At 42.4% G+C, this 25915-nt stretch overlaps 1 protein-coding gene across 1 annotated transcript in view; it reads left to right on the top strand.

Annotated features, from left to right (window-relative positions):
• The first annotated feature begins 18712 nt into the window (after positions 1 to 18712).
• LOC109925811 (tropomyosin alpha-4 chain) overlaps positions 18713 to 25915 on the top strand; it is a 90589-nt gene continuing 83386 nt past the window's right edge. Inside the window, exon 1 of the mRNA XM_048614333.1 lies at positions 18713 to 19032. Within this exon, the coding sequence (XP_048470290.1) occupies positions 18919 to 19032 (114 nt within the window). The 5' untranslated portion in view covers positions 18713 to 18918. The remainder of the gene's footprint in view (positions 19033 to 25915) is intronic.

Raw genomic sequence — 25915 nt, forward strand, 5'->3', positions numbered from 1 at the left:
GTAATTGATCACTAAAGGTAGAATTATAGAGTCGTAGAGCAGGGAAACAGACCCTTTGTCCAACTCATACATGTTGACTGGATATCCGAAATAAATCTAGTCCCATTTGCCAGCATTTGGCCTATATCCCTTTAAACCCTTCTATTGATTCACCCATCCAGATGCCTTTTAAATGTTGTAATTGTACAAGCTTCCACCACTTCCTCTGGCAGCTTGTTCCATACACACACCACCCTCTGCATGAAAAAGTTGCCCTTTAGGTCCCTTTTAAATCTTTTCCCTCTCACTTTAAACCCATGCCCTCTAGTTTTGGACTCTGGGGGAAAAGACCTTGTCTATTCACCCTATCCATGTCCCTCATGATTTTATAAACCTCTATAATTTGGTTATCTGACTGTAATGTCTATCCTTTTAACTACGTCATATTTTTAACTGTGAATCACTGTAAAGTAATACAACTACTTTTCTTTTTTATTATCTTTTGTGTCTAAGATTTGTGCCTAGGCACTTTGTACCTAAGATGGTGCCATAAGAGGTGACATTGTAAAAACTTTTCACTGTACTGCTGTACTTGAGTGCATGCGACAATAAAGGATATTCTAATTCTAATTCTAAGGTCACCCCTCAGCCTCCAAAGCTCCAGAGAAAATAGCCTATTCAGCCTATAAAGCTCTGATTCCTAGCAATCTCTGTGAAGCACAGAACTGATCACATTGAGGTTTAAACCAGCATCCCTATTTCATGAACACCTTCCAAAGTCTCTGAGGCTGCACAAGGGCCCAGAACCGCTTTCTTCACAGTTTAAATGTAAGTATTTCACACCATGTTCATTATACAACTTGGTGGGTGAGGGAAACAAGGCTTGAGTTAATATTGTAATCCTCCTGCATTACAAATTTCTACTTTATTTGCTGTATACTGCTGAGTAAGGTTCCTATCTCAAAGGTCCATGTCAATGGCCCTCCTTGTTGCACTGCAGTGAGGAGTATGCTAAACTCTCATTTGTGTTTGTTACGACTGCCTTTCTTTCTGATATTCCCCACACAGGCTCGTTGGACGGCCATTACTGCCCATTCCACTATTGGCTGCAGCCAGAGCTGGGGTTATTCTCTCTGTGGGCTCTGTACAACGAAGGTGCAGAGAAATGCAGGAGGAACAGATACACCAGCAGTTCAGCTCCAGCAGTTGCTGAGCAGCGTCCACAGGTAGAGGTTGCATTTGACGCTCCCATCAGGCTGCAGAGGAAGTTCTGTCCTGGACCTTGTGTCCTGGACACCGTAAGTGAACAGTGTCAGTTGCTGGAGCAGGAGATGTGCTCTGAAGGGTAGGTGGCTTTCCTGGCCCAGTGGTTATTTCGGTGCCAACTGCATGAAACCTTTATGCAACTGTTTGCTTCCAAAGATCTACTGGAACTGTGCAAGATTCCTCAATCCTCAGCCCACAAATATATCAAGGCTGTTACATCTCTACCACCCTGAGCAACAAGGCTCTGCAAATGCATAGGAACATAATGCTCCTATGAATAGTCCTCCAAGCCACTTACTATCCTGATGCAGAACTAGCTCACTGCAGTACTGTGACTACCCTTAAACCATAATGATTGCAGAGGTTCTAGAAGGCAGCTCACCCCCACCGTGTCTGTGGACAATTAAGGATGAACAATAAATGCGAGCTGAGCCTGGAAAACCAACATCTCATTAACAAATTAAAAAAGCTGTCAGTAAGATGCAATTTGTACCAGATTATGATCAGTGCCTCATCCAAGGCAGGTAACCATGGGAGCTGCCCCAATATCAACTCTTTATATAATTCTAACCTTCTGGGAGATAAACCAATCTATTTATCTGCTTTTCCTATATCTGGGAGGTGATAAGTTTGAAGTTGTCCTGTGACCCACAATGGAAATGTCTGATTCCAAATCTGTGAAATGTTCAGCAATTGGTAGTTTGGGTAAAGTGAGGGTTAAGGTCAGAGAACACAGGCCAAAATGTAATCAACTTGGAGCTGAGGGATAACAGTGTTGGATTGTGAAATTGAACAGAGTCCAGGACTGGTAATTCCTTTGTGACTGAGTCAGTGATTATAAGGTGAGGTTTCCTGTACATTTGTTTCATTGGTGTATTGCCTGGGAGTATCACGTCCTGTAATAAACGTAATAGTGCAAGCTTTCGTGTTTAGAATCTTTCTTCCTGGTTTGGAACCAGCCTCAGGACTCTGAGCAGGATTTGGAAACACACACAGGATAATTCTTTGAAGTTTGCATCACAAGTAGACAGGGTGGTAAAAAAGGCATTTAGCATGCTTGCCTTCATTGCTCAGACCTTTGAGTGTAGGAGTTGAGGCATTATGTTGCAGTTGTCCAGCACTTTGGTGAGGCCTTTTCTGGAGGATTGTGTCCAGTTCCAGTCACCCTGCTATAGGAGGGATATTATTAAATTGGGGAGAGTTCAGAAAAGATTTACCAGGATGTTGCCAGGAATGGAGAGTTTGAGTTATACAGAGAGGCTGGATAGGCTGGGACCTTTCTCACTGGAGCATAGGAGGTTGAGGGGTGACTTTATAGAGGTATAGATAATCTGAATGCCAGGTGTCTTTTCCCTAGGGTTTAAAGATCGGGGGTATATTTTTAAGGTGAGAGGAGAAAGATTTAAAAACGACATGAGGGGCAACATTTTTACACAGAGAGAGGTTCATGTGTGGAATGAACTTCCAGAGGAAGTAGTGGATGTGGGTACAGTTACAATGTTTAAGAGACATTCGGATAAGTACATGAATAAGAAATGTTTGGAGGGATATGGGCCAAATGCAGGCAGGCAGGGTTAGTTTTAGTTTGGGATTACGAAGGGTCTGTTTACATGCTCTATGATTTCTATGATTATGATAGGACGGCACTGCTTGGTGTAAGCTGAGTGACACTAACAGCATGGGTTCAATTCCCATCGCTGGCTGATGTGAAGGACCCAACTTCTCCCCTCACTTGAGAGGTGCTGGTCCTCAGATTAAATCACTATCAGTCATCTCTCTCTAATGAGAGAGCAGCCCTGTGGCCAGGTAAGACTATGATGATGCCAATAATGAGCTAAATGGCCCCATCATGCTTGTTGCATGTGACTTCCGTATCTGTTCTAAACTCTTACACTGATTCTCATCCAACCTCAACTGGCCACAATTACAAATTGCAAATTACAGTCAAAAGCCTTGGCATTCATCAGAGACCTGCCCACATAAAATTCTTTAAACTGCAGTCCTGTGCTTTGGATAATGAGACAAAGTGGCGCTGGGATACAGATCTGTCACTTGTAGCCAGTCCTCCAGCAAGAACACATTAAATGTAGAGTAACCTGCTCATAAATGATCAAGAGAACGCACTGCAAAGGCAGTTCGAGTTTCACTTGAGCAGTAGCAGCATGGCGAAGGGGTCTCATGCCTGGCCACCAGGCCCATGGTGCATGATGGAGCACTTAACAAGAAGGACTGTAAAGTTGGACACTTTCTTTATTTCTTTACTTTTCTGCCTTTATATTCTATGTTTTGGTTTATTTTTCTGTGTTTTATGATGGCTACACTATACAACACTTTTCACTGTTTTTTGTAACAAGATACATGAGACAATAAATAAATTAAATGGTTATTTGATCAAATAACCATCAGCAGGGAAGGGACTTATAACAACTTTTAAAATTGCCTGGGAGCTAGAATGAAATTATTCAAACAGAGCCCTGTACACGAGGTGATTGGCTTCCGGCATATTTCAAGCAAGAAATAGATGGAGTAATCAGACCACACGATGGTATTTGTTTGTTCCAATTGATGTGACTGACTCAGCATTAATCTCATGTGACTAAGCAGTTAACAGGACTTACAAAATACCAGCCCTGGTTCCAGGGGAACTAGATTGGTTCCCCGCTACCCTTGGAAATGTAAATCTCAGAACTGTTTGAGATTTGACAGTGCTGATAAAACCAGGAGTTTGCCCAACAAAACACTTTATTTATGAAAGGCTTATTCATAAACTCAAGATGTGGTATTAATTTATTATTAATTTAGTCATTTGTGGGGCATGGGCATCGCTGGTTGACCAGCATTTGTTGCCCAATTCCTAGTTGCCCCTTGAGAAGTTGGTGGTGAGCTGACTTCTTGAATTGCTGTAGACCACGTGCTGTGGGCTCACCCACAATTCCATTAGGGAGGAAATTCCAGGATTTTGACCCAGCGACAGTGAAGGAACAGCGATATATTTTCAAGTCAGGATGGTGAGTGGCTTGGAGGGGAACATGAATGTGGTGTTCCCATCTTACTGCTGCTGTTGTCCTGCTAGATGCAAGTGGTTGTGGGTTTTGGAAGGTGCTGTCTGAGGGTCTTTGGTGAATTTCTGCAGTGTGTCTTGCGGACAGTACAAACATAGAAACGCTAGAAAAGCGCAGCAGGTCTGGCAGCATCTATGGAGAGAAATCAGAGTTGATGTTTCAGCTTCAGTTTGAGTTCCAAGGAACGGGTCACTCGACCCAAAACATTAACTGTGATTTCTCTTCACAGATGCTGCCAGACCTGCTGAGCCTTTCCATCAATTTCTATTTTTGTCTCTGATTTACTGCATCCACAGTTCTTTCAGGTTTTATTGGGGATTGTACACATTGCTGCTTCTGAGCATTGGTGCTTGATGGAAGGGATGCTTGTGAACATGGTGCCAATCAAGCAGGCTGTTTTGTCCTGTATGGTGTTGAGCTTCTTGAGTGTTGATGAAAGATTCACTGTTAAAGTCAAAGTGTGAGAGCATCAACACTCATAATAAATGATAACAATGGTGATAAATGTGGCTTTATAAACAGAGAAGAGTGGCTTACAAGATTAAACGCAGGCATTGCTCAGGATTAGCAGTATTTGAAATGAAGAGTTAAAGGGAACAATGTATGTGGGTACTGATTAATGGCAAAGGGAGAAGGATGCTGACATTTCTGTTCTCTGTGATACAATAAATCTTAACCCTTGCCTATTTTCACAGGTTCAGGATGGAATCTCTGGAACTTGAGTGTAAGAGGATAGCCGAATGAAAGATGGTTCACCTACCTCAACATTGTGCTGCTTCAACTTACAACATCTCAAGGCTTAAATTAAAATTAAATTAAAGTTAAATTTTGAAGCCTATTGTTGGTTTCACAGTCATTATATTGGTGTACCTTGAAGAGACACACTAATGGCCTCATCACTGTGTCATACCTTGTAACCTAAGGATATAAAGATCTCATATGGCCTCTTACTCAGATCACTGGAAGCATGGCATTCCACAGGGAACACATTCCTCCGTTGTAACCTAACAGCTTTCACAGTAGCTCTGATGTGTCTGAGGAATATAATGTTTGTACATCATAGTCAGCTGCAATAAATGTCTGTTGGACTCTTCAACCCCACAATATCCACACCCAGTTTCGGATGCTGTGGAAGAACACCTAAGCCTTGGTGCTTCAGTTAAAATACCTGTTTTTGGTAGAGTCACAACACAATCAAAGCAATTGTACAATTGCCGCTCCTTTCCCTTTGTTTTGGTGTCCAATTCTTCAGACCCAGGACACAATTGAACAGGTACACAAATAGGAAAGGTTTAGAGGGATATGGGACAAACACAGGCAATGGAACTAGTTCAGTTTGGTTAACCTGGTCGGCATGGATGAATTGGACTGAAGGGTCTGTTTCCATGCTGTATGATTGCATAAGGTGAATACCCAAGGTCTTTTCCCCAGGGTAGGTGAATCCAGAACCAGAGAGCACAGGTTTAAGGTGAGAGGGGAAAGATTTAAAATGGACCTGAGGGGCAACATTTTCACACTGTGGGGTGTGCATGTATTGAACGAGCTGCCAGAGGAAGTGGTAGACGTGAATACAATCACAACATGAAAGACATTTGGACAGGTACATGGACAGGAAAGGTCGAGAGGGATACGGTCTAAATGCAGTCAAATGGGACTAGTTCAGATTAGGAAACATGGTCGGCATGGAAAAGTTGGGCCGAAGGGCTTGTTTCCGTGCTGTATGCCTCTACGACTGTATGACCAAAAATTCCAATGTTGAAGCCAGGACATATAAAGAAGCTTTGGGAAGGTGAGGTTCTCTGATGATTAACATTGTGGGTGAACTATGACTGATCTCTGGGTGAGGGGCAGTTGAAGGTGAGAGGTCATGTAATGACAACTCCCAAAATATGTCTGGTCAGAATGGACAACATAGCTCATACAGCATTTAGAAAGTGTTGGTAGTAACAGAGGTGTTGCTGCCAAAGATATTATAACAACTGCTTGGAGACGTAGAGCATTTGATGAGAGCAGGTAGTGCAGGTTCACTGGCTGCAATTTGATGTAATGTGCTGGGTGCTTTCTGGCAGGAAGGCAAAATTTCACGTCAATTTTCTTCCCCCCTCATGGCTTCCCATCCCTCCCACCCAAGTTTATCTTTGGCAAAAAAGAGAAAAGGTAAAAACCAGGATATTACAACCACAGTTAGGAAGTTGTTGGGACACTTAACGGAAAATTAGGATTGTGTCACGGCTAAACCAACACATTTGGTCACCTAACTCTTCATTTGATGTTTGCAGGACACAGTCCAAATCAGGAGATATCCTTAGGATGTGACAAAACTGGATAGATCAAAAATTCTGATCAGACAGAGATCTGACAGCTAGAGCTTAGGGCAGCATGGTGGCTCAGTAGTTAGTACAGCTGCTCCACAGCACTAGGGACCTGGGTTCGATCACAGCCTTAGGCACCTGTCTGTGTGGGGTTTGCACATTCTCTGCGTGGTTTACTTCTGGGTACTCTGGTTTCCTCCCACAGACCAAAGATGTGCAGGCTAGGTGGATTGGCCATGCTAAATGCAGGATAATAGGGTGGGGGGGGGGGGGCGGTTGTAGTGGGTCCGGTCTGGGTGAGATGCTCTTTGGAAGGTCAGGGTGTACTTAATGGCTTGCTTCCAAACTGTAGGGATTGTAGGATTTTATAAATGACACATTTCCCAGAAATCTGGTGTCTTGGTTGCTCTGATCCTCCTGTGGTCTGGTGATTGGAGAAATCCCACAGTGATATCGTAAATGTAATGCCCGATATTCCACAGATCCCCATCACTGACCTGAACTCTCAAAAATCAATTGAAAAAAATCCTACTTTTCTCATTTTGAACTTCAATAACTTTTTTTTCTATTCATTTGTGGGATGTGGGTGTTGCTGGCTGGCCAGCATTTCTTGCCCCTCCCTAGTTGCCCTTGAGAAGGTGGTGGTGAGCTGCCTTCTTGAACCGCTGCAGTCCTCCTGCTGTGGGTTGACCCACAATGCTATTAGGGAGGGAATTCCAGGATTTTGACCCAGCGACAGTGAAGGAACAGCGATGTATTTCCAAGTCAGGATGTTGAGTGGCTTGGAGGGGAATTTGCAGGGGGTGGTGTTCCCATATATCTGCTGCCCTTGTCCTTCTAGATGGAAGTGGTCATGGGTTTGGAAGGTGCTGTCTGAGGCTCTTTGGTGAATTTCTACAGTGCAACTTGTAGATAGTACACACTGCTGTTAATGAGCGTCGGTGGTGGAGGGAGTAAATGCTTGTGGATACGGTGCCAACCAAGCGGGTTGCTTTGTCCTGGATGGTGTCAAGCTTCTCGAGTGTTGTTGGAGCTGCACTCATCCGGGCAAGTGGGGAGTGTTCCATCACACTCCTGACTTGTGTCTTGTAGATGGTGGACAGGCTTTGAGGAGTCAGGAGGTGAGTTACTCACTGCAGTATTCCTAGCTTTTGAACTGCTCTTGTAGCCGCTCTGTTAATGTGGTGAGTCCAGTTGAGTTTCTGATCAATGACAATACCCAGAATGTTGATAGTGGGGGGTTCAGTGATGGTAACACCATTGAATGTCAAGGGACAGTGGTGCCACGGAAAGTTAAGAGTGAGCAGAAATCTAGCAGGATCAGAGGACAAGCAAATTTGCATTGTACAAAAAAAACCTATGATGTGTAGGTGCCAGTGTTGGACTCGGGTGGACAGGGTCAGAAATCACACGACACCAGGTTATAGTGCAACAGGTTTATTTGAAATCACAAGCTTTCTGAGCTTGAGTTGTTGTTCAGGTGTTAATGAGAGAGGTAGTATCCGACACAGAATTTATAAGTAAAAGATCAAAGGGTCATGCCATTGATGAGGATGTACTCAACAAACACAAAGTGCTGTTAATCTTTAATCAGTTAGAAGGTTGAATTGATTACTATATGTATATAAATCCCCAAATTCCTTTCAAGTCACTGTCCTGAGAGAACTGAAGGTTTTATCAATGTAAAGAAGAGGTGACATTTTAGGTCAGACGTCAGATGTTAGGTGTGAGGCCTTGCTTAGAACCTGTTTGTGTTTTGATTTGGAGTCAGACTGCTTTTATTTCTAAAGTAGGAATTTATAAAAAGTCACATTGACTGACTGTCTATAAATTGTGTCCTTTCTGAAAAAAATAGAATGTATCTGCAAATACTAATTTACCCCACAGATCTGTTCATGTGCGTGTATGTGTGTGTGAGTAGAGTGTGTGTTCCATGCACGTGTGCATGTGTCTGTGTGTGCGCGTCTGTGTGTGTGTGCGCATCTGTGTGTGTTCATGTGTGACTGTCTGTGTGTGTGTGTGTGCGTGCACGCATGTGTGCATGTGTGTGCATCTGTGTGTGCCTGTGCGTGTGTGCGTGCATGTGTGTGTGCGAGTGTGTGTGTGCGCGCGCTCATGTATGTTTGCCTGTGTGCGCGTGCCTGTGTGTGCGCGTGCGTGTATGTGCGCGTGCGTGTGTGTGTGTGTGCGTGTGCGTGTGTATGCATGCATGTATGTGAGAGTGTATAGTGTGGGTCACCTGTAGTGTGCTCATGGGTACCGAATTTGGCACGCACACACACACTCACACACAGATGCGCACATACATGAACGCACACATGTAAATCTATGCGGTGAATTATATTTGCAGATACATTCTATTTTGTTTAAAAAGCACACAATATATAGACAGTCAGTCAATGTGGCGTTTTATAAATTCCTACTTTAGAAAACAAACCTAAACTAGGGTAAAATGCGAATACAGGGGGTTCTGCTATAACACAATAGATGCATTCCTGTGAAACGACACATTATAGAAAATTGTGCTATAGAAATAACAGGGCCTATGGGAAAAGCAGCGTTAAGGGCAGACCAACAAAATAAAATCACTCAAAAGTGAAACATAAAGGATAGCACAGTTTGAACAAATGATTAATTCACATGTAATAATGAAATAACAGTAAATTTATTACCTTATCTTCAAAAAATGTCAAGATGACTTGGTGGGGGAGGAGGTTTTGAGGTTGCTGTGTTGTTAATGCAAGGGCTGAAGGTCATTATCATCATCATCACCTTCAGGTGCAGTTGTGGTTGCAGGGTGAGGTCAAAAAATAGTTAATCCAGAAGTGGATGGCTGTGGTTCATTGTCTTCTGACTGTTTCTTGGGGGGTTGGCTTAAAAAAGACATCCAGTTTTTGCTGCTTTGCCCTTTCTCTTCTTTCATGAAGAAGCTGTTCACAGGGTGCTAAATAAGACCTTATTCCATGAACTGCTACACTGCTGCGTTCTGCGTTGTCCTCTAAGTGCTGCATCTGCTTCTCAATTTCCCTCAGGATAGAAGGCAAAAGGGAAGTGGAAAGCTCTCATGGTGCTGCATCCTGGACTTCATCTTCTTCATCTCCAGCTTCCACCTTCCCCTCAGCAACAAGTTGTTGTAAATCAGCTGTTGAGAGGTATTCACAGTGGGACTCAAGTAGCTCTTCAACATCCTCACTCTCCACTTCTTCTAATCCAACTTGCTTTGCAAAATCAATACAACGTTCATTGATTCTTGGGAGCTCCCTTGATGGATCAAAGTTTTTTAAGTCTTGAAAACAATCTGGGAGAAGCTTCTGCCAAACTTCATGCAAGCAGTCCTTACTGACGTTACCTCAGGCCTCCACAATAATGTCAATAACATTTTTGATGTTAAAGCTCTTCCAAAATTGAAGAACATTATCCTTATTATCCCCCTCAGTAGCTGCAACCAGCATCTTAAATGTGTGCCTTAAATAATAAGCTTTAAAAGTTGCTATTACACCCTGGTCCGTGGGTTGAAGGAGAGAGGTTGTGTTTGGAGGTAGAAATAGCACTTTGATGTTTCAAATAGTGGGAGGATGGCTTGGCTCATTATCCAGGATGAGGAGAATCTTGAAATACACATATTTTTTCCTGCAATACTTTCTAAAATTATCTTCAAAAACATCAACAAGGATGGTCCCAGATCATTTCTTCGTTTGCTCTTCTATCCACACAATTAGAAGCTGCTTCATCTCAAGTTCCTTTGTCCATGACCTCACAGATTTGCTAGCACTCAGGCTTGTTCCAGCAATACAGCTTGCTTTAATTTTTTCTGCATTGTGTCGAATGGTGCGTAAGGTAGACCCATTCATTCCTGTTGTATGAGCAATACCACAAGTTCTCTCATTATGCTCAAAACGCTTTACAGCATCTAGCTTCTCCTCCAGAGTTATAGCCTTTCTTTTACTACACCTCCCACAATTTTATCACCGGGATGCTTCTTGTTATCATTCTTGTCACTTTGTCCTCGCATGTTGTGGGTAACATGACAGAATTGTACAGTAACCTCTCACAGAGAGCATGATGGTCCTTGATGCCAGCATGGGAACTCCTTTAGCGCATGCTCAGGACAAAGTCCACAAACCGATCATGCGATATCAATGATGGAATCATGTTACAGCCAACACAAGTTTGTGCTTTACAAAAACCATTCCCCTATTCAAAATAAAATCCAAAAGAACTGCGGATGCTGTAAATCAGGAACAAAAACAAAGTTGCTGGAAAAGCTCAGCAGGTCTGGCAGCGTCTGTGAAGGAGAAAACAGAGTTAACATTTCGGGTTCTGAGGAAGGGTCACCGGACCCGAAACGTTAACTCTGTCTTCTCCTTCACAGATGCTGCCAGACCTGCTGAGCTTTTCCAGCAACTTGTTTCTGTTCCGTTCCCCTATTCGTTAGTTGCTTTATACCAATTTGTGTTGCGTCATAGGAGAACCCCCTGTATTCTTGCCAGAGAAAGCACCAGACCCATATGTAATCATATCATCCCAACCAAAATGAAAAGCAGAATTCTTTGTTCTAATTTCCAGAGTGATTATGACTGCCAATTCATTGTAGTTAATTTCTATGTCTAAAATCTTCATCTGTTTTGGAGATTTTTTATGGGTTAATCATGGAAGTTATTTATTTTTTGTCAAGTAAAGCCATATCAGCTAACATTTTTAAAACTTGGACACAAGCAAATTGTTAAGATGTCTGCCACAGCTCATGTGACTTTTACTATTTGCACTAAAGACTGTAAGAAATGTTGGGTAAATGCTTGTTCACCGGACAACCAACTGCCTACACATTCAACATAAGGTCTGCTTTGAAGCCTTTACTGTGCACTCCCCTGACTCCTCAAATTCTTTCATAAAACTAGAGACCTGCCATGTGGGAGACAAGACATTAGAGACTGAATTAACTGCAATCGGTAAATTATTATCTGCATCCAATTTGTGTGTGTCTGTGCGTGTGTGTGTGTGTGTGTGCATGTGTGTGCGTGCATGGTGTGTGTGTGTGAGAATGCGCGTGGTGTGTGTGTGCGTTTGTGTGCGTGCGTGGTGTGTGTGCATGTGTGTGTGTCTGTTTGTGTATGGATTTGAGAATGAGTATGTGAATTTATGTAACTTTGCAATGAGTGAGGGTTTTCAAACTCACAAAGGCTTGCTGCTGAATTATTAATTGGACACACCTCTTCCACATACTGATTATGAGCAGTACAGGGCACATACATTTGCTTGTGGTATCAATAATGAATTAACTTCCCTAATTCATATATGTATGGACAATAAAATGCTAAATGAATGGAAATAAATGAATACATTGATTTCATCAGAGACATTTTAATCTGTCCGTCCTGTCTAATTCCTCACTGCTAACTAGTCTGGGCCAAAAAAAACAACAATTGGAGTTTTTTTAAGTAAAAACAAAACTATGAATGCTGCAAATTAGGAACAAAAACAGAAATTGCTGGAAAAGCTCAGCAGATCTGGTAGTATCTGTGGAGAAAATCAGAGTTAACATTTCGGTTCGAGTGACCCTTCCTCAGAACTGGTGGACAAGACAAAAGATTGGAATCCCATCGGAGAGAGGAGCAGAACTTCTTCAAGGTGGGCATGCCTAGAAGACAACTGGCAGTGAGTTAAATACTATGTAAAAACCTAAAAAAACTGCAGATGCTGAAACAAAAACAGAAACTGCCGGAAAAGCTCAGCAGGTCTGGCAGCATCTGTGGAGAGAACTCAAAGTTAGCATTTCAGTTCGAGTGACCCTTTCTCAGAAACGGTTCCTTCTGAGTAAGGGTCATTCAACCTAAAATGTTAACTCTGATTGCTCTCCACAGACGCTGCCAGGCTTGCTGAGCTTTTCCGGCAATTTCTGTTGCTGTTGGAGTTTTTTTTGGGATAAGTGAAATGATATGGAGTGAAAGTGGGTAAGGAGAGCTAGTACAAAATCAGCCGTGGTCAAATTAGAATTCTGTGAGGAGATAAAAGGGAGGATTGGTAAAGGAAAAGCAGTGGATGCAATATATTTGAATTTTCAGAAGGCATTTGATAAGATCCCATACATTAGGCACCTTAATGAGAGAAGACCCCATGGTGTTGGAGATGGTCTATTAACATGGATAGATCAAACTAATAGGACACAAAGTTACGATAAAGGGGGTCATTTTCAAGATGGCGACCTATAGTTAATGGAGTGTCGCAGGAATCAATGCTGGGGCAAAAATTATTTACCATATATATTAATGAGTTGGATGAGGAACTTCAATGTACTGTAGCCATGTTTGCAGATGACGCAGAAATGGGTGGGAAGACAAGTGCTGAGGATGACATGAAGAGTCTGCAGAGGGACATAGAGAGGTTAACAAATGGGTAAAAACTTAACAGATGGAATATGATGTGGGAAAATGTGAGGGGTTATCTAATTTCGCAGAAAGAATAGTGATACTGAATATGGAAAAAGACTGCAGAAAGCAACAGAACAGTGTAATTTGGGAGGCCTTGTGCATTAATCATAAAAATAAATCACAGATGGAATGTTGGTCTTTATTTCAAAGGGGATGGAGTGTAAAAATAGGGAGGTCTTGCTAAAACTATACTAGGTACCAGGCAAGGCTGCAAACTGCCCAGAGAAAATTCACGAGGTCAATCCCACGTATGGAGGTACTGTCTTATGAGGAGAGGTTGTGAAAGTGGCACTTGTACTCATTGGAGTTTAGAAGAATGAGAAGTGACTTTATTGAAACCTAAAAGATTATTAGGGTCCTTGACAGTGTAGATGCTGAAAGACCTTTACACCTTGAGGGTGATTCTAGGTCCAAACAGCATCATCTCAGAATAAGGGGTCATCCAGTTAAGACAGAGCTGGGGAAGAATTTCCTCTCTCAGAGCGTAGCAAATCTTTGGATTCATTACCCCAGAGGGCTGTCGAGGCTGGGTCATTAAATACATTCCAGGATGAGGCAGATTTTCAATTAGTCAGGGGAAATCAAAAACTATAAGGAAAAAGCAGGAAAAGGGAGTTGAGGATTATCAAATCTGCCATGATCTCACTGAACGAGACAGCAGACTCGATGGGCTGAATGGCCAACTTCTGCACCTATGTCTAATGGTCTTATTAAAAGATTAAAATTATGCATCAGAAAATTGATCATTTTATTTTTAACTTGTTTGACAATTTCGCTAATGCTCATAGATTCTGTCTTCAAACTTTAGCTTCAAACCATTTTTCTTAAATTATCATCAATCCATTTCGGCTAGATTCCATCACAGTTTTGATCAAAGTGAGGGTCTACACTCCCAGAAAATTTAATTTTTAAAATGTGAACATGTTCAGCTTGAGAGGAGTTATTACCCAGCATTTATTATTGAGCCCTGGTTATCCAGAGAAAGTGATAGACCCCACTCATACCAAAGCTGTATGTATAATGACTGTTGCAACAGCATCAGCAAGATACTGTATTAATCTGGCACCAGCATGCAGTAAATGCCCCAAAGAACTTCACAGAGCATTATGATGAGCATTATGACCAAAATAGGTACATGAAAAGGAACATGTTAAAGGGAAAGGAGGTATGTGTTTAGGAAGGGAATTCCAGATATTAGAACCCCAGAAACTGATGACTCAACCACCAGTCGTGGAACATTCAGGGATCAGAAATGAAAAATCAGGGATGTTCAAGAGGCCAGAATTGGAGGGCTACTGGAGATTATAGAGATAGGGAAGATGTGAGCACAGGTGGATTTAAAAACAAGCATAAGAGTTTTGAGTGGTAGATGGAGTGGAGACAGTGAATGTTGAAGCTGTTGGACATGGTGCCAATCAAGCGGGCTGCTTTGTCCTGGATGGTGTCAAGCTTCTTGAGTGTTGTTGGGGCTGCACTCATCCAGGCAAGTGAGGAGTATTCCATCACACTCCTGACTTGTGTCTTGTAGGTGGTTGACAGAAGATGCAGAATTCCAAGCTTCTGGGCCAATCGGCCGAGGATTGGCAGATGGATTTTAATCCAGATAAATGTGACATGCTACATTTTGGAAAGGCAAATCAGGGCAGGATTTATACATGGTAAGGTCCTGGACAGTGTTACCGAACAAAGAGACCTTGGAGTACAGGTTCACAGTTCCTTGAAAGTGGGGTCGCAGGTAGACAGGATAGTGAAAAAGGTGTTTGGTACGCTTGCCTATATTGGTCAGTGCGTTGAGTATAGGAGCTGGGAGGTCATATTGTGACATTGGTTAGGCCACTTTTGGAAAACTGTACTTAATTCTGGTCTTCCCATAATGGGAAAGATGTCGTGAAACTTGAGAAGGGTTCAGAAAAGATCTATATGGATGTTTCCAGGGTTGGAGGGAGAGGTTGAATAGTCTGAGACTCTTTTCCCTGCAGCGTCAGAGGCTGAGGAGTGACCTTACAGAGGTTTATAAAATCATGAGGGACGTGGATAGGGTGAATAGTCAAGGTCTTTGCCCCGGGGCAGGGGAGTCCAATACTAGAGGGGCATAGATTTAAGGTGAGAGGGGAAAGATTTAAGACGGACCTAAGCAGCAACATTTTCACACTGAGCGTGATGCGTGCATGGAATGAGCTGCCAGAGGAAGTGGTGGAGGCTGGTACAATTACAACATTTAAAAGGCATCTGGATGGCTATGCGAACAGGAAGGGTTTAGAGGGATATGAGCCAGAAGCTGGCAAATGGGACTAGATTGATTTAGGATATCTGGTTGGCATGGACAAGCTGGACCGAAGGGTCTGTTTCTGTGCTGTACATCTCTATGGCTCTATGATCTGCTCTTGTAGCCACTGTATTTATACAGCTGTTCTCATACAGATTCTGGTAGCCCTCAGGATGTTGTTAGTAAGGGATACAGTGATGGTAATACCATTGAATGTAAAGGGGTGGTGGTTAGAATGTCTCTTGTTGGAGTTGGTTATAGCTTGGCACTTGTGTGGCATGAATGTTACTTGCCATTTGTCAGCCCAAGCCTGGATATTGTCCAGGCATTGCTGCATTTGAACATGGACTGCTTCAGTATCTGAGGACATGGTGCTGAACATTGTGCAATCATCAGCGAACATCCCCACTTCTGACTTGGTGTGAGTTTCTAGATCTGTTGAAAATCCCATTTTAAGCACCGTGATAGCGTTATTCAACAGATCCTCGATGTGAAGACAGGACTTCATATCCACAAGGGCTGTGCGATGCTCACTCCTACTGACACTATCACGTGTATCTGTGGCGGGGATGAAGTTGAGTATGATTTTTCCCTCTTGTTGCTTCCCCCACCACCTGCTGCACACCATACCCAGCCTAGCAGCTATGTTCTTTAGGACTTCACCAGCTCGGTCAGTAATAGTGCTACTGAGCCACTCTGGGTGGTGGACATTCAAGTTCCTACCTGGTACACATCCTACCTAGTGCCACCCTCAGCACTTCTTCAAATTGGAGTTTCACCAGCTGATTCAGCAGCTAAGTGAGAGTACTTGACTTCTTGTGCACAATTCCACTAGGGTTGTGATAGTGGCCATCACCAGGAGGTTTCTTTGCCCATGTTTGACCTAATGTAATGAGGCATCATGGTTTGGAGTCAATATTGAGAATTCTCAGAGCCCCTTCCAACTGTGTACCACCGTGCCACCAGCTCCGCTGGGTCTATGCTGCCAATGGTACAGTATGTACCCAGGGGGATGGTGATAGTGGTGTTTGTAAGGTATGATTCTGGGAGCATAACTGTGTCAGGTTGTTGCTAACTTAATGTTTGAACAAGCCCCTAGTTGTTGGTGAAGAGGGAATTACATGGTGAATGGGCATCTGTCCGTGTCTGGTGTTAGGTCAGTGATGGATTTGCTTGCTTTTATTCCTTTCAGCAGCTGGTTACTGAATCATTCCAGAGGGCAGTCAGGACTCCAGCCACATTGCTGTGGATCTGGAATGACACATAGGCCAGACCAGGTAAAGATAGCAGACATCCTTCACTAAAGGGCTATAGTGAATCCGATGGGTTTCTACAGCCATCTAGTAGTTTAAGATTCACTGATTTGAGTACTGTTATGACCAGTTAAGGAGGGGCAAGTTGGCTTTTGTTAACCTCCTTCCAGTTGGTCACGACAATTATTTTTGCTTAATTTTAATATGTAGTTGTCACACTTCAATTAAACACAGTACTAACCAGGTTTATGAGCCAATTTACAAGATTTCAATGAGTGAAAGCAAGAGACATTTTATTACCTACACCCTTGAGGCAAAATAATAAAACATGACATCAAATACACACACAAACATAAGTATTAGGTTTTAAAAAGTGTCTGTTACAGAAACACTATGCTGTTCAAAAGTCCTTTGAGTCCTTAAGGTGTTGAATTTTTAATCTGAGACCACAATTGTTTAATGGGCGACTCAGTAGTAGCAGAATCTATAGATTCCTTCCAGTTGCCAGTCAATTGTTGTTTTCCTAACTTGCTTTTTCACTGGGCATTGTCATCAAGAGAGGCTCAAAGGAAGAGGAAGTGAGAGCGAGAGGGAGACTTCCAGCTCTTGTGGCTGCTAATTAGCTTTTCTTTCTTTCTGCTTTGCACCTTAAAAGCAGCTATTGAAATTTGTTTCTATATTTCTGAGAATGGCTCCATTGTCTTTCCAAGTTGGCTTATTGGTAGGCAAGCCTTCCATTTCCCAATATGACAAATTATCATACTGCTGTAAATTGAAAGATGAAATGTAGATCTGAGTTCCACTGTCTCTCGGAAATATTACTTTCTCATTGGGTGGCTTTGATAATCCCACATTGAGTTCATGAACCATGCCTCAACTGAGGTCAGGTGACCACTAGAGCCAGTATATGTCCTTATTTCTCCCTTTTTTAACACCATTCTAGTCCATGAAGGTCCCAGCTATAACACCAGACGATAGAATAGAATTCCCACAGTGCGGAAAGAGGCCATTCAGCCCATTAGGTTCACACCAACCCTCCGAACAGCAGACCAGCCAGACCCCCTCACCCTATCCCTATAACCCCACAGTCCCTATGGTTAATCCCTGTAGTCAGCACATCCCTGAGTGTTATGGGCAATTTCCCATGGCCAATCCACCTAACCTGCACATCTTTGGACTGTGGGAGGAAAACAGAGCACCTGGAGGAAACCCACACAGACATGGGGAGAATATGCAAACTCCACACAGACAGTCACCCAAGGCTAGATTCGAACCCGGGCCCCTGGTGCTGTGAGGCAGCAGTGCTAACCACTGGGCCACCGTGCCCTTAAGTTCCAGACTTATTGAGTGTGCTGGATCGGAAATTGATGAATTCTTGATACTAGATCATTAGTTCTCTGCTCTGGAGTATCCTGCAGGATCATAAGCACTATGTCACCAAGAGTGAAGGACGGGGAGGAGTTGAAATAAGACTATTTTCATTACAGTAAAAAAAAAAGCTGATATTTGCTTCCAGAGTGATCGTGGATGAGTGTGTTTTGACAAATGAGAAAAGGACTTGACATTGTATCAAGTTGTCCGGCCAGTTATAGCGGTGAGTGTAGAAAAACAGTGCTCCAGTTCTTTATAATAACTTAACTGGTTTGCTCCGACATTTCGAAGAGCATTACAGTCTGCTAGGATTTCTGTGGGACTGGAATCACAGAAACCTGGTATGGACTAAGACAGCAGCTTTCACCCTCATTATTTTCACCAGCTTTTTAATTTCCAGAGGTTTTTTGAACCTTAATCATCTTCACTTGGGTGCAAACGTATGCTGAAAGGGTTAATGAAATCTGAGTAAGAGAGGAAAATATTTAAAACCCAGCCAACTTAATCTCCCTGGCAAAACATTGTCATTGCTACTTAAGAGGCTGGAGCTGTTCACTTTGACAGACTTCCGAGGCGTTGATGAATTTGTCAAAAGGGAGGGCATGAAGATGTCAACACCTTCTCCCCTCTCAGAACCTGTCTTTGGGTTTTAAATACAGCAACCCAATCTTCTCCAGAATAAACACAGCCCCATATACGGGCAATGACCAAGTGCAGCTGATTACACCAGCTCATTCCAAAGACATTCGGCAAATCCAAGGAGCAGAGGCCAATGGGGAGAAAGGGGAGACTTTCCAAAAATGTAATTCCTTTCTTTTGAGGAATTTAAAGCAGGGTGAGTTGAGCTTGCTTAGCTCAGTGGCTCTCGCTGCCTCACCCTGCTGCACCAGCTCTGCCTCCACTACAAGTTCTGTGAGAGAGACCTTCCCTGTTTTCTAAACTCCTTCTCACGCGTGTGGTCCTCAGCCCCCTCTGACAGCCATGGAAGCCATCAAGAAGAAGATGCAGATGCTGAAGCTGGATAAGGAGAATGCTATCGACCGAGCAGAGCAGGCTGAAGCAGACAAGAAAGCGGCAGAAGAAAAGTACAAGCAGGTTGGTTACTGAAAAGGATTGGAGCAATGATAGTGAGGGTCCAGAAAGGCAACAGGGAAAAATTAACATGGGGGGCAGAGTTACATGAATCAAGACTCAGTCTGCGGCTAGATAAATGCATTTCAAATATTGCATTCACTTTTGGGCAGAAGAAACTGGTTTAAAGTATATAGGCTGGGGCCATAAGATCTGTGCTTAATTTCAGAAGGAAGACGTTACATGGTGGAGAATAAAACTCAGGGTTTACAAAGAGGTAAATGAGGTGGTTAAAGTATCGAAAGGAAAGAGAAAAGAGTAAGGGAGAACACTTCTATGAGGGGAGAACAAGAGGGACACGAGGATAAAGTAAGCATAGAACACACAATGGGTCATTTGGGGATCACTTTGGATTTGTCATGGAGGGAATGATACAGGGATTTGAAAGAGATAATGAGAAGCAAAAATTAAAAGAACAAGAGAGAGACAGAAGGAAATAATTCATGGAACATATCTCCCCTGATCCTGAGCCATATTTTGAACAATGAATATCTTCACCTGTTCCTAAAACAAAAGTCAAATAATTGCTCGATGAATAAACAAAGGGTTAGAAATATGATGTGGAGGTGCCGGTGTTGGACTGGGGTGGACAAAGTCAGAAGTCACACAACACCAGGTTATAGTCCACCAGGTTTATTTAAAATCACAAGCTTTCGGAGTGTTGCCCCTTCATCAGGTGAAGTGACTTCAGCTCTGAAAGCTTGTGAATTTAAATAAACCTGTTGGACTATAACCTGGTGTTGCGTGACCTCTGACTTAGAAATATGAATGGAGTGAATATAAAGAAAAAAGTGAAGGGAAACAGAAAATGAAAGAGAGTGAGGAGGAAAGATTAGACTCAACGGAGTAAGTAAGCAAGTGAAAACAGTTAGAGAGAGAGAAAGAAAACAAGAGAGTGTGACAGAGAATGAGAGTCATGAAGAGATCAAGACTGAGCCCTTCCCTGCATTATAAACTCAGGTAGATTCCACAAATATCATAAATGTTAGAAACAATTGCCAAGAAGGTGTGGCAGATACAGGTGCTTGAAGGAGAGTGTGCCATTGATCACCATCGAAGATAGTCAAACTGGGAGGGAACTGAGCTGTGCAGCTCCAAGCAACACACACTCTTCCTCTTATGGTAATCTCCAATAGGAGAGAAGAGGAATTTTTACCCAAAATGTTTCAGTAATTCCAGTCAGTGCCAAGTAAATCATAGCTTCACTTACTGTAACCTCACTAACTGCTCATGTAAGCTCACCGTCCAACAGTGTAAACAGAGTGAGTGTGAATTCACTGACTGCGAGTGCGAGCTCGCTGACCGAGAATGTGAACAGACTGAGTGTGCACACGCTGACTGAAAGTGTGAATTCACCAGCTGAGAGTAAAGAGAGTGTGAGTGTGAACTCACTGACAGTGTGGGCTCACTGACTGCCAGAATGGACTGACATGAGTGTGAATTCACTGACCATGAACGTAGGCTGACTGAGACTGTGAACTGCCCATGAGAGTGAACTCACTGGCCAGAATACAAAACTGACTGTGACTATGAGGAGAGGTTGTTTCTACTGGAGTTTCGAAGAGTAAGATGTGACTCAATTGAAACAAAATCCTGAGCGGTCTTGACAGAGTAGGATCTAGAACAAGAGGAACATGCCACTTACATAGGAGGCACACACTAATCCGAGACAGGACATAGCCTTGTTCTCGGGCACATGAGGATACCGTTTAGGAAAAGCACACTAATGTTATAGGTACCACACATCAGTCATATAGGAGAGATATACCAACATTAGGACACAAGAACTAGGAGCAGGAGACTGCTCCACTATTTAATACAATCATGGCTGATCTCATCTCAGCCTCAACTCCATCTTCCTCTCCACTGTCCATAAACCCTTCAACCCATTACTAATGAACAATCTGTCTATCTTCTCCTTGAATTTACTCAACGTCCCACCTTCCACTGCACTCTGGGGGAGTGAATTCCACAGATTCATGACCTTTTGAGAAATGTAATTTCTCCTCAGTTAACATTTCGGGTCCGGTGATCCTTCCTCAGAACCACCCAACCCGAAACGTTAACTCTGTTTTTTCCTTCACAGATGCTGCCAGACCTGCTGAGCTTTTCCAGCAATTTTGTTTTGTTCCTGATTTACAGCATCTGCAGTTCTTTTGGTTTTTAATTTCTCCTAATCTGTGTTTTAAATCAGCTACCCCTTAATCCTAAAACTGTGACCTCTTGGTCTAGATTGCCCTACATGAGGAAGCATCTTCTCTACATTTACTTTGTCAACACCTTTTAGCATCTTATATCCCTCAATTATATTTCCTCTCATTCTTCTAAACTCCAGAGAGTATCAGCCTAGACTGCTCAATCTCTCTTCATAAGACAAATCCCTCATTCCTGGAATCAATCTGGTGAACTTCCTCTGAAATGTTTCCAATACAACTACATCCCTCCTCAAGTAAGGAAACTAAAACTATATGCAATACTCCAGTTGCAGTCTCACTACTGCCTTGTAGAAAAGAGATACTTGTCATATAGAACAGCAATACAGAGATATAGGAGAGAGAGATACCTATCGTACAGGTGTACAGTAACATTTTAGTCAGTAATGTTCACACTGCTTCTGATAGAAGATAAATAAACACAAACTCTTTCATTATGAGTACATCTAGTGTTACCATCTGTGGGGTCATTCACAAATTTATAAATATGGGATTAATCACAATAACACCACACAAATATTGATAATATCAATTAAAAATCCCGACAAAATGCATATTGACAACTGATTATTAAACAATTAAAAGTAATTATTGTCAGGTTATGCCCTAGTTCTGATTGTTTCTCCCATAATCGGTTAATTTGAATATTTTAACATTTAGCGATATTGTACTGGATGATAACTGACTGATCAGTCATTCTACATTGTACAAGTGGGAAGGTAATCCTGAAGATGTGTACAGACCCTGGGGTATTAGCTGTTTTCATCCAAAATTACAATCAGTGCCTTCACAAAATCAGAGGTTTCTGGGCTATGATTATTAACAAAGGATTCTACCTGGAGGCAGGAATTCAGCAGAAAGGTTAATATCAATCGAGATAAAGTTAACAAGTTTCGACAATGGGGAAGGAGGTCACTGAAAGAGTGTGAGGGAGCTGGTTTAACATCAGTAGAGATACAGTCAGTAACACAGGGCGCTGGGAGGGAGAGGGGTTACTGAGTGACAGTGTGAGGGAGCTGGTTTAACATTAGGACAGATACAGTCAGTAACACAGGGCGCTGGGAGGGAGAGGGGTTACTGAGTGACAGTGTGAGGGAGCTGGTTTAACATTAGTACAAATACAGTCAGTAACACAGGGCACTGGGAGGGAGAGGGGTTACTGAGTGACAGTGTGAGGGAGCTGGGTTACTGATTGACAGCGTGAGGGAGCTGGATTCAATGGTGGGGCTAAGTTTTTTGACATACAGTGTGAAATAGGCTTCATTGATCAGCTATGCGTTAAATCCCTCTCCAGTTTTTCAGCTGCATTGACGTCAACCTGTTAATGCGGTTGAGATGGGCCAGTTAGATGGGAAGAGCAGAACAAATCCTCACTCCAATCCCTTCCACATCAGCACAGCGTTCTGTAATGTGAGCTACCATCTCCTAGCTCACTGGGACTGTGACCCGAACCCATAACCTTCTGACTCTGGGGTGGTAATACCATCGGCTGAGCTAAGGATGAATCCATTAACTTATTTAGCTTTTACTTAATGTTCCCTTGAGATATTCCCTGCCTGTTACTGGTAATAAATAGCTGATCTGATGAGGCCATTTTTGGTACAAACTGTCTGGTTAAATTCGACCTGGTCACCTGCAGTGGGACTCTTTCCAAGCAGTGACTGACGGGTGAACAGCAACGTCTCCAGATGCTACTTATCCCTGCCTGTATTAATAGATTCATAAAGTATTAACATTCCTGGTGCTCCAGTGTGCAATCCCACGTCCCAGGTTGCTTTCCAGATCGGAGACTAAAACACATTAGTCACTGAGCGGTTTTCAGCTCTTGGAGAACTACTTTGGGAACTTCGTGAAAGAATCTCTTTTGAGCTTTCAGCACATACAGTGTGTTCCATGTGGCTATACCTCTGTGTATCTGGCTGCTTGCACAAATTACATTTAAAGAGGGTTTTGCAATCCAGTGCAGAATACTGGATGCACCAAAGTGACAATCATTGACCCTTACATCAGATAGGGAGGACATTCAGTCTACTCTATGTGTGCTAGCTCCGTGAAAGAGCAACGCAAATAGTTCCACTCCCTTACCACAGCCCTGCTCATTTTCCTGAAGCTTTTTTTTCTGTCCAGGAAGGGGGAAGGCTGAGACTTGACGAAAAAGATTGATAGGGGAGACAGAGAGCAGCATAGCAATTGGTGGAGACCATTTGACTCCTCTAGCTTGTTTCACACCATTCGGTGCTTGGCTGATCACTGATGTAACTCTGTATAGCTGCCTATGCCCAACATGCATTAAAATCTTTAGTTAATAAAAAACCCCATCAATTTGAGTTTTAGAATTAACAATAGATGGAGTATCAGTTGCCACTTGTGAAGTATCTGTTTTTACTTCAGATGCAGCACCTACAGCATTTTATTTTCTTAAAAAAGGAAAGCTTTTTACTGAAAAATACTGGAGCAAAGGGTTATTGAGTTTTTTCAACTAGAAGACAAGAATACACATAAGTATTCAGCTCTAATTGACTTGGGAGAAACCAAACTTGGGAGTTTTTAAATCATTTACATGTTCATCCATCAAAATCCTAGGCCTTTGTCACACGAAAGCAGTTTATTAAAATAGCCCTGGCCTTGCATTAAATTTTCTACACTTTTTTTATGTTACAGGTGGTATAAACTGCAGGATGTTTAGAAATGGCAATGAAGCAATTAGGCAGAAACAGGGTGCACCCCATTTAGACTAATTGATGTTTGGGTCTTAAGGTGCATTTAAGTAAAAGGTTAACAGATGATCCGTATCATTCATTTGAAAACATTAGTTCATTCTTGTAGATAGTAGATCCTTTTAGATCTTCCAGTCAAGATCTCATTGGAACTTCTCTGAACTTTCAAGTGCAGAAATATTTCCTAATTTCACTCCAGGAATCGCATGATAGCAGGTTATAGTCCAACAGGTTCATTGAAAACACAAGCTTTCAGAGTGTAGCCGCTTCATTGGGTGAAGTGAGAAAGAAGCACACAGAACACAGAATTTATAAGTAAAAGATCAAAGGGTCACACAACAGATGAGGATGTAATAAACAAACCTAAGATGCTGTTAAATCTTTAATCAGTTAGAAGGTTTTAATTGATTAATATGTGTATGTAAATCCCTGAATTCCTTTCAAGTCACTGCCCTGAGAGAACTGAAGGTTTTATCATTGTAAAGAAGAGGTGACATTTTAGGTCAGACAATGCATGTTAGGTGTGAAACTGTTTGTGTTTTGGTTTGGAGTCAGACTGGTTTTATTTCTAAAGCAGGAATTTATAAAATGTCACCTCTTCTTTAGTTCTCTCAGGACTGTGAATTGAAAGAAATTTGGGGATTTACATAAACATATTGATCAATTAAACCTTCTAACTGCTTAAAGATTTAACAGCATCTTACGTTTGTTTAATACATCCTTATCAGTGGTGTGACCCTTTGATCTTTTACTTATAAACTCTGTGTTCTGTGTGCTTCTTTCTCTCTTCACCTGATAAGGGGCTACGATCTGAAAGCTTCTGTTTTCAAATAAACCTGTTGGACTATAACCTGGTGTCGTGTGATTTCTGATCCTGGCCATCCCAGTCCAACACCAGCACCTCCACACCAACACTCCAAGAAGATCTAGCTCTAGACTCTGCCTCCTAGTTCTAGACTTCCTGACTGTCAAAAATCATTTCTTTCAATCGGCCCTGCCTTAATATCTTGAAAACTTTGATCAAATCATCCTTAACCTCCTAAATTCCAGGAAATATGCTCCGAGTTTGGGAAATCTCTGCTTATAATTTCACCGTTGAAGTTTAGATATCAGTCTGGTAAATCAGCACTCTGATCTCATCCAGCTCAATACAACATATCTATGGGGTACGGCTCCAAACTGGTCACAGTGTTCTACGCGAAGTCCAGTCAGGGACTTGTCTAGCTAAACCTGACTTCTAAACCCCTTGTATGTTCTCTGGATATAAGGCATGGCATTCTGTAAGTCTTTCTGAGCTTAATTCTACCTGTCCATGACATTTTAATGACCTGTGTACCTGTGAACTCCCCATGTATCGTGGGACCTTTACTCTTTCTAGATTGTTATCATTTAGAAATCATTTATCACTTAATCCTTTTTAGGTTCAAAAGTGGGTGTTAACACATTTGTCCAATTGAAATCTATTTGTTACAGTTTTTCACTTCATTGACTTCATCACTTTCCATCTCCACGTTGCTTTGGACCATCAGAAAATTTGAATGAAACAGACACAGAGAATATGATTCTACTTGTGAGGGTGACTAAAACTAGTGGCTGTAAATATGAGATTGTCATTAAGAGCGTTCAGGAGAAAAGGCTTTATGCAGAGGGTCCTGGGAATGTGAATCCCACTCTCAACAACGAGGAACTGAGGCAAATCAATGTATTTAAGGGCATGCCAGACAAAATCACGACAGAGAAAGGTTTGTTGAGATAACAGAGTGTGGAGCTGGAGGAACACAGCAGGCCAGGCAGCATTGGAGGAGCAGGAAAGTTGACGTTTCGGGTTGGGACCCTTCTTCAGAAAAAGGATCTTCTGAAGAAGGATTCCGACCCGAAACGTCAGCTTTCCTGCTCCTCCGATGCTGCCTGGTCTGC

This window comes from Rhincodon typus, chromosome 29 (genome assembly GCF_021869965.1).
Source record: "Rhincodon typus isolate 14 chromosome 29, sRhiTyp1.1, whole genome shotgun sequence".
NCBI lineage: Eukaryota > Metazoa > Chordata > Chondrichthyes > Orectolobiformes > Rhincodontidae > Rhincodon > Rhincodon typus.